We start from the raw sequence: 13,298 nt of genomic DNA, 5'->3' as shown, positions 1-13,298 counted from the left end.
GATTGTGATGTCAAGACAAATCCCCCCTGCCATAAAAATCCATGTGAATTGAGTGGTTCAACCGCACAGGAGCAGCAGGCTTGGCTCAGTACATTGAGTCAAGACCAAAAATAGAAATAAATTCCTTAATTAGAATAAATTTCTTTATTAGTAACATTTGAATGTGCAAGCATACTCTGAGGTTGTTTTTAAGCAGATCAATAGAACAGCCAGACTGTAACAAATCAGAAATATGGACCCAAAGGAAATCTGAATCTTTGCTTTTTTTAATCCTCATGGTTTTTATTGAATTTCACTTCAATGAAATTTTACTTTGGTCTCCAAAGCAATTTCTTAGGAATTTTCACTAAAAAGGGGAGGGATTTAGATGGAAATGGTATCTGCCATAAAAATCCATGTGAATTGAGTGGTTCAACCCCACAGGCTTGGCTCAGTACATTGAGCCAAAAATCCAAATAAATTCCTTTATTTGCAGACAAACCACCACAACTACAGGAATTATTACAAGCAGAGAAAACGAAAATGATAAATATTTATTTAAAATGGATTTTTGTGCTCCCAAGCCTGCTGTTGTACATTTGGCGCTCTGTGCTGGACACCCAGGGGCTGTGTGGAGCATCATGCCCAGCACACAGGGCTGTGCACTCCAGCAGAGCCCTGTCACATGTGCAGCTCAGAGCAGATTAAAAATAGCAGCCAGTGAGTGCAGGCAGGGAAATGGGCTGAGAGAGCTGGAGCAGGAGAGCTCCGTGATCCCACAGTGCTCCACCCCCACAGCCTGCAGCGCCCTGAGCTCAGAGCCCGCACAGCCCGGGCACCTCAGCCCAGCCGGGATCACTGGGATGGACTGGGATGGACTGGGGGGCTGATCCCCGGGCTGGGGTTGACTGGGGGGCCTGATCCCAGGGCTGGGGTGGACTGGGGTCTGATCCCAGGGCTGGGATGGACTGGGATGGACTGGGAGGGCCTGATCCCAGAGCTGGGATGGACTGGGATGGGCTGGGGGGGCTGATTCCAGGGCTGGGATGGACTGGGGGTGCCTGATTCAGGGCTGGGATGGACTGGGTGTTGCTCTAGGGCTGGGCTGGGTTGAACTGGGATGGACTGGGAGGGCCTGATCCCAGAGCTGGGATGGGCTGAGATAGGATGGGATGGGCTGAACTGGTGTGAACTGGGATGGGATGGGCTGAACTGGTATGAACTGGGATGAGATGCCAGAGGCCTGATCCCAGGGCTGGGCTGGGCTGAACTGGTGTGAACTGGGATGGGAATGGGGGGCGCCTGCCCCTATTGTAGGGCTGTGATGGGCTGAACTGGTGTGAACTGGGATGGGATGGGCTGAACTGGTGTGAGCTGGGCCAGTGCTGCTGAGGGCAGAGGTGCCAGCCCTGCACTGTCCCTGTGGAGTGGGGCCCTGCAGGGGACAGGACAGGGGTGGCTCCTGTGTGGGACACAGGGACAGCAGAGGCAGGGCCTTCCTTCCATCAGCTGCTGAGAGCCCTGAGCACAGCCAGGATGGCATTTGTGCCAGCAGGGCACTGAGCACTGAGGGCACAGCAGCAAGGACACTGCAGGAGCAGCACCAAGCTCAACCAAATGACCATTTGGGCCTTAGTTTGATTCTGCACAGGGTGACTGAGGTTGGAGAAGCCCTCCAGGATCACCCAGCCCAAGCTGGGACCCATCCCCACCCTGTCACCAGCTCAGAGTGTCACATCCAGGGGTGCCCTGGACACTCCAGCCTCTTGCAAAGCCTGACCACCCTTTCCACGAGGAAATTCTCCTGAAGGAATTTTCCCTGAAAGAATTCTCCCTGCAGCCTTCATGTTACATAAGTTTCTCCCCCTCCCCTGAACCTCTCCTGATCCAATCCCACTCTGGATCTTCCTTTTGAACTGTTCAACCCCCACAAAGAACAATGCTCTCCAGCACCTGTCAAGGCAGCTTGTAAATCCCAGGAACTTCAGTTCCTGACTCAGATGTACCATTCCTCATCCCTGGGTGCCATTCCAGGGATTCTCAAATAGGTGAAGGTACCAAAAGCCCTGAATGGATCTCTTTTAAGGCCACACTAGGAAATGAAACCTCCTCTAAGGCCTCAGCTTTTGTGTCACTGACAGCTCCAAGGGGTATCTTAATGGAATTCAGGATGCAGCAGCTGTGCCCATGACAGGACTCTACATTCCAAGTAGAAAAATCTCTTTTTTAAAATCAGAAAAATATTTGAAGAGAACACAGAAAAGGAATTTGAAAATGCTAAGCTCAAAACTAAACATTTGGCAAAGATACTTGAAGCATTAGGCTGAGTTAATTCAAGTACAACCAGGCTGGAAAAACACAATTTAAAAGGCTCAAGTTGGAAAACTTTCCAAGTTTTCCAGAGCAGGATTTCCAAGACCCAGAGCCACATTTAATCCAGCAGTTTGTGCAGTTTCAATAATCAGCTTTTCTACTCCAAATAAGTTCAGCTGTATCCCTAAAGGTGTCTGCAGGCATTTAAAATGTCAGTGCTGAAGTTCTGAAGGACAATTCCCATCCCTCACATGATGCTGCATCCAGGGATTTTCAATTGCCTCTGTTTGGGATGAGAGAGATGGAATTAAGAGCAATTAAGAGAAATACAGATGGGTAATTAAGAGTAAACCTTATTAGTAAAGCAAGGTTTATGAAATCAACTCTATTACAAATTAGCTCTGCCATGACCTGGGATACTGAGTAGTGTGGGTATGCAAATCAAGAATTTACATATGCAAATGAGCACAAATTTACCTTGTTTTCCCCACTGCAGCCGCTGTTGTCATCATTATCGACATCATCATCATCTTCTCCCTCCTCCTCCTCCTCTTCTTCCTCCTCCTCCTCCTCCTCCTCCTGCAGGGGCACGGTGCCATCGTAGCCGTAGCGGCTCAGCAGCTCCTGGATGGGCATGTCACTCTCCTGGGAAACCCCAACAAAAACTGGGAATTAACTGGCATATCCCACAAGAAAAATGTGGGGATTCTGTGTGGGATAATTTCCTTCCCAATCCTTGAATTATTTCCAGCAGACCTCCCACCCCAACACGATGGGCACGTCACTTTCCTGGGCCAAATTCAAACAAAAACTGGGACTTAACAGGGATATCCCACAGGAATTCCTCCACAGCAGCAAGGTTCTCATCAAACCATAGGAATCAGAGCACCTTCAACAAGAATGGCCATCCCAAAAGGGATGGACTGGCAAAAGTGGAAGTTTGGGCTCCTGAGAAAAATGTGGGATTTTTGTGGATATTTCTGGGATATTTCCACTGGGATTAACTGGGACATTTCCTTGATGGACTGATAAAATAGGAGGATTGGGGTCTTAAGAAAAATGTGGGGTTTCTTTGTGGGGTAATTTCCTTCCCAATCCTTGATTTATTTCCAGCAGACCTCCCATCCCAACAGGATGGGCACGTCACTTTCCTGGGCCAAATTCAAACAAAAACTGGGAATTAACAGGGATATCCCACAGGAATTGCTCTGCAGCATCAAGGTTCTCACCAAAGCACAGGGATCAGGGCACCCACACCAAAAACAGCCACCCCAAAAGGGATGGGCTGGCAAAATTGGAAGTTTGGGCTTCTAAGAAAAATCTGTGGGCTTTTTTTCTGCTGGATAATTTATTTCCTAATCCTTGATTTATTTCCAGCATAGACCCAACAGGATCTCCTGGATGAGCATGTCACTTTCCTGGGCCAAATCCAAACAAAACCTGGGATTTAATAGGAATAATTCCACAGGAATTCTTCCACAGCATCAAGGTGAGCACTACCCCACAATCCACAGGGATCAGGGCACCCACACCAAGAATGCTCATTATGGACTGGCAATATTGGAAGTTTGGGCTCCTAACGAAAATGTTTTTATTTTTTTCTGCAGGATAATTTATTTCCCAGTCCTTGATTTGTTTGCAGCAGACTTTCCACCCCAACAGGAACTCCAAAGGGCCATCAAGCTTTTTAAAAAGGTGTTTGGTTTTATCAAACACCTTGAGCACCCAGAGGAATATTGGAATATTTATTGGAATATTGGAATATTTATTGGTATTCCCTGCACTGCCCAAAACCAGCTGGAAATTGTGATTTTTAGTACAAATTGGTGGGAAAATGGGTGAGATGTGTGTCAGCAGCAATTCCTGAGTGACACCAAGAATTCAGCTCAATCACAACACCTGGCTGGGACATGGAATTCCACCTTTTAGGGGAAGTTGTGCTCCAGGGACAATTCCATAGAGTTCCACAGTTCTGGAATATAAAACTCCTCCCAAAATGCTCCTCTCAGAGTCCCTGACCTCTCATTTCTCTGAGAGTTTGGATGGAGTGAGGGATCCCCGATACCCAGGGAAGGACAGCAGGAATTTTTATTTCTCATTTATTTGAAGCTACTTGGTTCCAAACCCATCCCCAGCTGGAAACAAATCTGCTAAAACCCTACAAAATTTTATTTAAAAATCATGAAAAAGCTGGTCCACTCTGAGGAGACATTTCAATTTGTACTGTCAGTTCTCAAATTAATTCAAGTACAACAAAGGCTCCCAAACTCTCACCTTTATTAATAAAAATTACTAATACATACTATTAATAAATACTTTTCATTAAATTTTATTCATAAATAGTATTAGTAAAAATTGCTGGCTCTGCTAATTAATTCCTTTATTACTTTTAAGCCTCAGTGTCCAGCCTCTCTCCCTGAGTGAGATTTTTCAGAGCAGAAATTCTCAGGAATCATTTAAAAATTCTATCTCAAAGCATCAAACCCTTTGTTTATTATTTGGAGTTGTGTGCTTGCTCCAAATAGTTTTTCCCTAGTATCTAATGCACATGTTGGCTGATAATCAGATATTTTTAGTTATTGGCTGACCTTAGACTTCCTATCCTAAGGGCCTGCACTGATCTAATTTCTGGAAACATCCCAATAATCCCAATGACAAAAGTGGAGCTGGTTGTGCTCTGTAAAAACAAGAGTGACAGGGCTTATCAGCACTTCTTATCTGTGATTATTTTATTTTATTTTATTTATTTTATTTTAGAGAACTAAGCCATTCTACCTCTTGTTCCCCTACTCCTTGGTTAAGCTTTACACCCAGCCATACAAAACCCATGGAATTAAATGGTTTTTTTTGGTCCCCACAGTGTCACTTGATGGGGAATAAATATTTTACTGACCCAGACAACATGAAAGGCCTGTGCTCTTAATTAAACCTGGCAGCAGAGCCAGCAGAAAAATCATATTGGAATCATCCAAATGTTCTCCAGGACATTTTGGAAAGGAATATCCTGTCTTTAAGCACTCCCATCCCATAGAGCTGAGAATTAAAAATGAAAATTTTGACTGGAATTTGTAGGTATTTGGGAATTGTGGAACAGGAATTTCACTGACCCTGTGTTACCCAGCAAAGGGGGTTTGTATTTATAATGTTTTTCTCAGGTTAAGCCTCTTAACTTCAAATAGTCCTTTGCAATTCCAAGAGCTCCAGGGACCAGCAACACTCCAAGAGAAAACAAAAATTGGAATTTCTTCATCACTTCAGGGTATTGCAAAATGGAAAATGTGAAAAAAAAAAAGAATATATTTGTTTATTATTTACCCACAGCTAGAGGTAACCACTGGCTATGAGGGGATAAACTGAAGGGCTGTAATGTGGTGAGAGAGTTACATGAAATATGAGGGGAAAAAAGCCAATTTTCAATTTAAACCCCACATAAGAGACATGAGGAGCTCCATTCCTCATTTATTTTACATGAAGCACATTTAGATTCACCAACTATTTATTTATCTTTATGTTTTCCATTTAGTATCAACCTGGAAATTAGCAGATTAAAAAAAAAAGATCATTTCCACTGGAAATATAGATTAAATTGAGTAAATTAATTTCAAGTCCTATTGGCAGAATCACTTAAGCTAAATAGGATTTGTACATCAAATATTCATCAGTGAATCATTAATGATCTGTTCTGGAGGCCAACAAGGCCACAGACAGGATCTAAATTACTTTGCATTTATAATGAACCCACTTGGTAATTTAAGAATATTATTCCTGCCTGAGAAATAATTGAAGACAATACAGAAGTGACAGCAGAACCAGGAAGAAATTAGCATTTACACTGGAAATATTGATTAAATGCACTAAATTAATTTAAAGTGCTATTGGCATAATCATTCATGCTTAAATAGGGCTTGGACATAATTTCCTCTGCATCTTCCTTTAAATGAGGGTATTCCTAAGTGCTCCACTAGTTGACAGATATCTGTATCAAAATGCATAAGAAATGTGAATTATGAGGGGTTTTGTTTTAAAATAAGAATCTACAAGCACTACTCTGGTGCAGCTGGAATACACAAGTTTAGTCAGATGATATTTTAATTTATATTAGTTCTAAAATTCACATCCTATAGATGCAAAAAACTAACCAAGCACATTATAAATATTTATGTACCTTTTTTTTACCCCAATTCTTGGTAAATTTATTCAGCCTTTCCCCGCTCTTTATTATTTATTTGTTAATGTTTTTTTTTTTTAATTCCTGCAGGTTTTGTGGATGTGGTTTGGGATCTGTTCCAGATTGCAAGGCAAGATGTAGTCTATTACCATCTGCATGGCAGTTGTCTTTTGTCAAGTGGGCAGTTTTCCTTATCTCTTCCACAATCACTCCTTCCGGGAGGGGACACCTGCTGATAACAGCTACTGAATGTCACTGCATGGCTGATAAGAACTACAGCATCCCATTGGGAGATGTGAGCCCAGAGGGAGGAGCCAAGCACTCCTACCTGGATATAATCTGGAGATTCTGGAGCACCAGCCAAGCATTCCTACCTGGATATAATCTGGAGATTCTGGAACACCAGCCAAGCATTCCCACCTGGATATAATCTGGAGGTTCTGGAACACCAGCACAGCTTCTCCACTGGATTTCCCAGAGGAACAGCAGCTGCCTCTTCCACTGGATCGTCAGAGAAAGACTGCACCCTTCTACAGGGAACCATCCCTGACACTGCAGGAGGGCTGCAGCCACAATTCCAACTGGATTGCTACAGGATCCCTGCTCCAGCAGAACCACACTGACACTGCAGGAGGGCTGCAGCCACAATTCCAATGGGACTGCTGCCAACACCCTGACCAACAGGGTGTCAGGCTGTGTTCTGACTCTGTCAGTGTTGTTTAAGGTTACTGCACTGTTTATTTTATCCTCTTGTTTTCTTCCCTATTAAAGGACTGTTATTTCCTGCTCCCATATTTGTTGCCTGAGAACCCGTTAATTTAAAATTTATGGCAATTCAGAAGGGGAAGGGGGTTCACATTCCCCATTTCAGGGGAGGCTCCTGCCTTCCCTAGCAGACTCCTGTCTTTCCAGACCCAGACAGGCTCCTGGAGGCCACGTACCCTGGTAAGATCCTCGATTTCAGACCTGAAGTTTGTCTCCCCTTCCATCATCTCCTCCTCCTCTAGTGTGCGCTCGTCGTCGAAGTCGTGCACCAGCATGTCAGCCGAGGGGTCGAACTCATGGTCATCAGAGGCTGCTGATCCTCCTGGGGGAACATCCCAGCAACAGCTCAATTCCAGCAGCCTGGAACTCTGCTGGGCTTGAGCTGCTTCTGGAGGGGAGGCTCGAAGCAGAACTGCGAGCAAAAATTCCAGTTATGGCTCCTCTGTCTCTGCCTGGCTGCCCAGGGAAATTCCCCTTGTGGGGAGATCCTGGCAGGAAGGACCAGGAACCTCCTTCTGCACAGCACGTCTGGAAAATTCTATTTGGGAGCACTTCACCCTTGAATAGTCACAAACCTGCCTCCATCGAGCTCTACAGAGAGTCAAAAACTCACAATTAAAAACTCACAAATAAAATAAAATAAAAACAAATAAAAACTCAACACATAAAACCTCAAAAACTAACGCACAAATAAAAACTTGCAAATAAAAACTAACTCACAAATAAAAACTCACCAAATACAAACTTATCAAATAAAAATAAACTCACAAATAAAAACAAATTAAAACTTATCAAACAAAAACATATCAAACAAAAACTCAGCAAATAAAAACTCAGCAAGTAAAACAAAAAAAAACTCACAAAACTTCCCCTTAATCCCAGCCCTGCTCATATTTTCTCCCTTTTCTCATGATTTTTAATTCCAACTCTGCTCACAATTTCCCTTTTCCCCCGATTTTTAATCCCAGCCTTGTTCATATTTTCCCCCTTTCCTCCTGATTTTTAATCCCAGCCCTGCTCATATTTTCATTTATCTCCTGATTTTTAATCCCAACCCTGCTCATATTTTCATTTATCTCCTGATTTTTAATCCCAACCCTGCGGTCTTTTCTCCTGATTTTTAATCCCAGTCCTCTTCATATTTCCCTTTTTTCCCTGGACAATTTAAATTCCATTTTCCAAACCTTGCCCCCACACTGAGGGTGTGACAGGGAGGAGTGACTCTAAGATTTAATTATGCAGCACTTAATTATTTCTCTGAAAGAAATAAAACCTCAGGAGAAAACAACAATCCAGCAGAAAGAACTCCTGGAAAGTTTTTCCACCCATAGGATGCCAAAACACTTGGAAATTATTAAAAATATTTACCTGGACTTGAAGACTCAACAGAAGGCTAAAAAAAAAAAAGAAAAGAAAGGAAATTATTTTTGCTATGTTGACCCTGTATAAATCAAATTATTTAGCTCATAGAGAACAACTCACTGCAGAAAAATAGATTTATAAATAATAAATAATTTAAAAATAAATTTTTAAATATTATAAGTAAATGTCTATAAAGAATAATTAAATTGATAAATAAATTTATAAGTTTATAAATAAAATTATTTACCGAGGTATACAATACTTTCACTTTAGCTGTGATTGAATTTCAGGTATAAATCCCCTTTTCCACAACCCAGGGATATCCCAGATTCCACTGCCAGTGAGTCCCAGTTTAAGAGGAATTACTAAGGAATGATTTAATTATAATTTAATAAATTAAGAGGAAGCTGAGCACAAATTGCCTGTTCTCCTTCAATTCAGGGACACACTTTTTAAAGGAATCCCAAATCATAATAACAATTCCTTACAGAATAAAGGAAAAAACAATTTAATCTCCAACCAACCCAGCTGTGAGGAAAAAACAAAAAACACCCCCAGGAAATATTATTTCTGATACGGAGAAAGAAAATTATTCCCTAATAATCCAGGTACCAGAGCCCCTCTTTGGCCCAAAATTTGGTAACCTGGCCTTTATAACCTCCACAAACAAATTCTCCCATAAAATCCTGCTTTCCCTGTGCCAATCTTGAACCTCCTGGGGGGAAATTTGCATGTCAGCCATTCAAAGCTCATTTGTTTGGATAATTCAAGCAAATGTTCCCACTCTTTTCAGGCACACGGTAATGAAATGTTTATTTCCAAGGCAGGAAAACGGAATTTTCCCCCTGGTGCTCCTGCCACCTCTTGCAAACTCAGACATTGTTTGGCACCATGGATTTTGTTGTATTAATTAATGTATAATGCCGTCCTCAAGGGAAAACTTGGATTTGCTGAAGGGTTTTCCTTCTCCTTGCCTCCCTCTCAACTCAGCCTAGTGGTGCAGCGAAGCCAAAGCTAAAACTGAAAAAATTCTGTCTGATTTGAAGTTTTTTATATCAAAAGCTCCTCAAAGTGAGAAGAAAGAGATCTTCTTAGGGAGTAATTTCCCTTACACGTCTGCCTCCCTTTTGTGGGAGTCCCCAGTGTATAAGTGAACTCCCAAAGTGTCCAGAATAAGGAAAATGCAGAATATAAACACTGAATTCCTTGCCAGCATCCCATCCATCCCTGCCCTGTGTCCCCTTGTCCCCAGCCCCTCTCCAACTCTCCTGGAGCCCCTCAGGATTCCCAGAGAAATTCACATTAATGGGGAAACACCACAAATGGTTTTGCAGATCATTGCACAATACCAGGGGAAGTTTGCTAATCACTACACCCAAAAAAGTCTTTATTTGCAAAGATTATCTTAACAAATTCCAGAGTCCAGTACTCCTGATCTGGAGCTGAATATCAGGATCTGCCAGCCTGGACTGGTCTTTATTTGGTGTTTTGTTTGTCTGATGAACCTGCATAGTTAATAGAATGCAATACATGATCATTAATACAAATTAAGAAAGTCTTAATGTGTTTATTGCAGCAATCTTTGGTTGGGAACTGTGGGAAATGAATTTGTAGAGAAATCTTAAAGTGTGACCCAATTATTTCTTAGTTACAATACCCTATAAACATTTCTTAACCTATCAACTTTCATCACACTATATCAAAAATACCTTAAATCCAATCATCTGAAATTACCCCTTGTAAATCCTACTATAATCCATCTTTCATAACTCTATTTCTCCAAAATATCTCATCTTTTTTACAAAACCACCCTTTAAAACTTGTTTCTAATTCCATTTCTCTCTCAACAATATCTATCCTTTTCCATTTCTAAACCAACATTTCTTATCTCAACATTTACATACAAATACACACTATGTGAACCTTCTGTCAGACTCTAACATTTCTCTACAAATCCATTTCCTACAGCAAACCAAATGAATTCAATCTTCCAGGCCAGGATAAAAGCCACGGAGAGCCTCCCCTTTTCCTCCTGGAATGGGTGGAATCAGCACCCTGCAGGTGTCCCAGTCCAGGTGCAGGTGGCACTTGGGGACATGGGCTGATGGGATGGACTCCATGATTGTAAAAGGTCTTTTCCAATCTTAATTCCAGGATGAAAAATTATTCCAGCAATGACTCTGCCCTCCAAGGAACAGAGCTGGTTTTAAAGGCCTGAGGAGAATTTATTCTGAGCGATGAAATCTTTTCCTTAGTAAACAATCAATTCTGCAAATACCATCTTAGAACTCCTCTTAAATTAAAAATTATTAAAGCTTTAGCTCTGATGTAACTCCAGGTATAAATCCCCCTTTCCACCACCCAGGAATATCCCAGATTCCACTGCCAGTGAGTCCCAGTCCAAGAGAAATTATTCCCATTTGAAGCTGAGCACAAATTCCCTGTTCTCCTTCAATTCATGGACACACTTTTTAAAGGAAACCCAAACCACAATAAGGACTCCTTGTGGAGTGAAGGGAAAGCCATTAAAATGCGTTGTTATTGGGAGCCTCTTACACAAATTAATACTCACTTTGGAAAAAAAGCCAAAACGTTCGTGCTTCCCTGGATAATTTTGGCTGTAACAGGAGTTTGGAGGAGGTTTCAGCTGCAAAGCAGGTTATGGGTTTATCAATCAGTAGTGCCAGCCCTGATGTGGTGATAATCCATGGGGAATTCTGGCTGGTCCATGCCCAAGGGGCTGACCCACCTCAGCTCCAACCTGGGCAGGGAAGTTCTGGGGAAAGGCCTCGACGCAGAAGGAAAACCAGGATACAAATCAGCGATCAGGGGAGTTCAGGGAGCCATGGCTCCCACACCCAGCCCCAAAAGCAGCCTCTGGCTCTCTGCCCTTCTCCCAGGCTTTGCCAGGGACATCTGCCCTGCCTGTGGACTCTCCTGTCTGCATTTCCTGGCTCTCCAGCCTGGGACAAGCTGCCAATCATTTCCTGCTTCTATTTCCAGCCCTGAGCAGTGTCACATTCCAGCTCATCTTTATTAATGCCCAGCTGCAGCCAAAAGCAGCCCTGACCTCTGGCACCACTCCAGTGCCAGCTGTGCCAGCTGTGCCAGTCCATCCCCAAGGTGACTGGCACCACTACTCCAGCCTGTCCCTGACTTTATCCCAGGCCTCTGTGAGTGCCAGCTGTGCTGCAAACACCAGTCTGGGGCTGGACGTGTGGAAAGGAGAGCTGGAAAACCCTCCAGTGCCAGGCTGGCAGCACGGAGGGTGAGGGAGCAGGCTCTGGTTGAAGAGTTGTTCCAAGACAACGCCTGCAAGGCTTGGTCAGTCCCATTCCTGCCTCCAAGGGATGGTGGCTCTGGCCAGGGGACAACAGATGGCTTTGGGGGCATTTAGTGATGACAATTTCCTGGCACCGGCTAAGGGTCACATCACAGATCCACATTCCTAAGGGTGGCACGGCCATGGGACAGGAATTCCTGGGAAAAGACCACCGCTGCTCTTCAGTGGATCTTCATTTTCTGCCCAGCCATTGCCAGGAAAGCACAGAGCACTTTTGCCTCAAGGGCATTCATGGGAACAAAGAGCTGCCACCTATCAAAGGATAATGGGATCCAAGGCCCGGGAGAAAAATACAAGAAAAGATAGTGACAATCCACAGGCAATGCACACTGCAATTGTTCTGGAACTGCACCATCAGCAAAGGTAACACTGAACAGCCTGCTGTGAGCTCAAAGGAATGAAAATCACCCAGAAACTCCTAACTCATGGACACTGAGGAAAACTCCAGTGAGCAAGGACTCCTGCTGCATGGATACACCGAGGAGCTCACCTGTTAATGCTCCAGAGCAGCCTGAAGGGACCCCAGCTCTGAGGGCTGCAGGAAACAAACCGCAGGCAAAGAGGGAAAGGAGACACTGAGCCCCAAACCACCAGCACTGCTGAATGCCACTGCTTGATTCCAGGGGCATTTTCAGGGATCTCAGGAAAGACAGGACTTCCCAAGGTTAGGGACACTGACAGCAACAAGCAGCCAGATCACATCCAGTGTATTCCCAGGATGTATCCAATAGGATATGGGATAGATGGACAGATCCCACCCAGTCCATTCCCTGGATATGGAATAGATGGGACAAACCCCATCCAATCCATTCCCTGGATATGGGACAGATGGGGCAGACCCCATCCAATCCATTCCCTGGATATGGGACAGATGGGGCAGACCCCATCCAATCCATTCCCTGGATATGGGACAGATGGGGCAGACCCCATCCAATCCATTCCCTGGATATGGGACAGATGGGGCAGACCCCATCCAATCCATTCCCTGGATATGGGACAGATGGGGCAGACCCCATCCAATCCATTCCCTGGATATGGGACAGATGGGACAGATCCCATCCAATCCATTCCCCAGGCATGGATATGGGATAGATGGATATGGAATAGGTGGACTGAAGCTGGCCAGCGTACCTCTGACACCTGTGACTGCCAAGAGGTGAAGGCAGCAGAGATGTGTCACACATGGGAACATCCCCAGCGCTCCCCTAAAACATCTGCCTGGCTTTGGGATCTGGCTCATCCCATCCCTTGGGATGGCAGTGACACACCCCCCTGAGCTGGCACTGTGACAGTTCATTCAGTTCAGGAGGCAGCAGCCTTGCCCAGTTTATTCCAGGCAATTCCCAGGGCTGCAGGGGATGGCCAGGT

At 44.0% G+C, this 13,298-nt stretch overlaps 1 protein-coding gene across 1 annotated transcript in view; it reads right to left on the bottom strand.

Annotated features, from left to right (window-relative positions):
* The window catches only part of MIER1 (MIER1 transcriptional regulator), a 22,571-nt gene extending 13,957 nt beyond the window's left edge, over positions 1-8,614 (bottom strand). Inside the window, exons 1-3 of the mRNA XM_031064070.1 lie at positions 8,594-8,614; positions 7,402-7,547; positions 2,770-2,937 (exon numbers count right to left, since the gene is read on the bottom strand). Coding sequence (XP_030919930.1) covers positions 2,770-2,937; positions 7,402-7,500 — 267 coding nt within the window. The 5' untranslated portion in view covers positions 7,501-7,547; positions 8,594-8,614. The remainder of the gene's footprint in view (positions 1-2,769; positions 2,938-7,401; positions 7,548-8,593) is intronic.
* Between the last annotated feature and the right edge of the window lie 4,684 nt (positions 8,615-13,298).

The sequence above is a fragment of the Geospiza fortis genome, unplaced genomic scaffold (assembly GCF_000277835.1).
Source record: "Geospiza fortis unplaced genomic scaffold, GeoFor_1.0 scaffold69, whole genome shotgun sequence".
NCBI classification, from domain to species: Eukaryota; Metazoa; Chordata; class Aves; order Passeriformes; family Thraupidae; genus Geospiza; species Geospiza fortis.
Note: the sequence above shows the minus strand (reverse complement) of the source record. Positions and strands in the feature narration are given on the sequence as shown.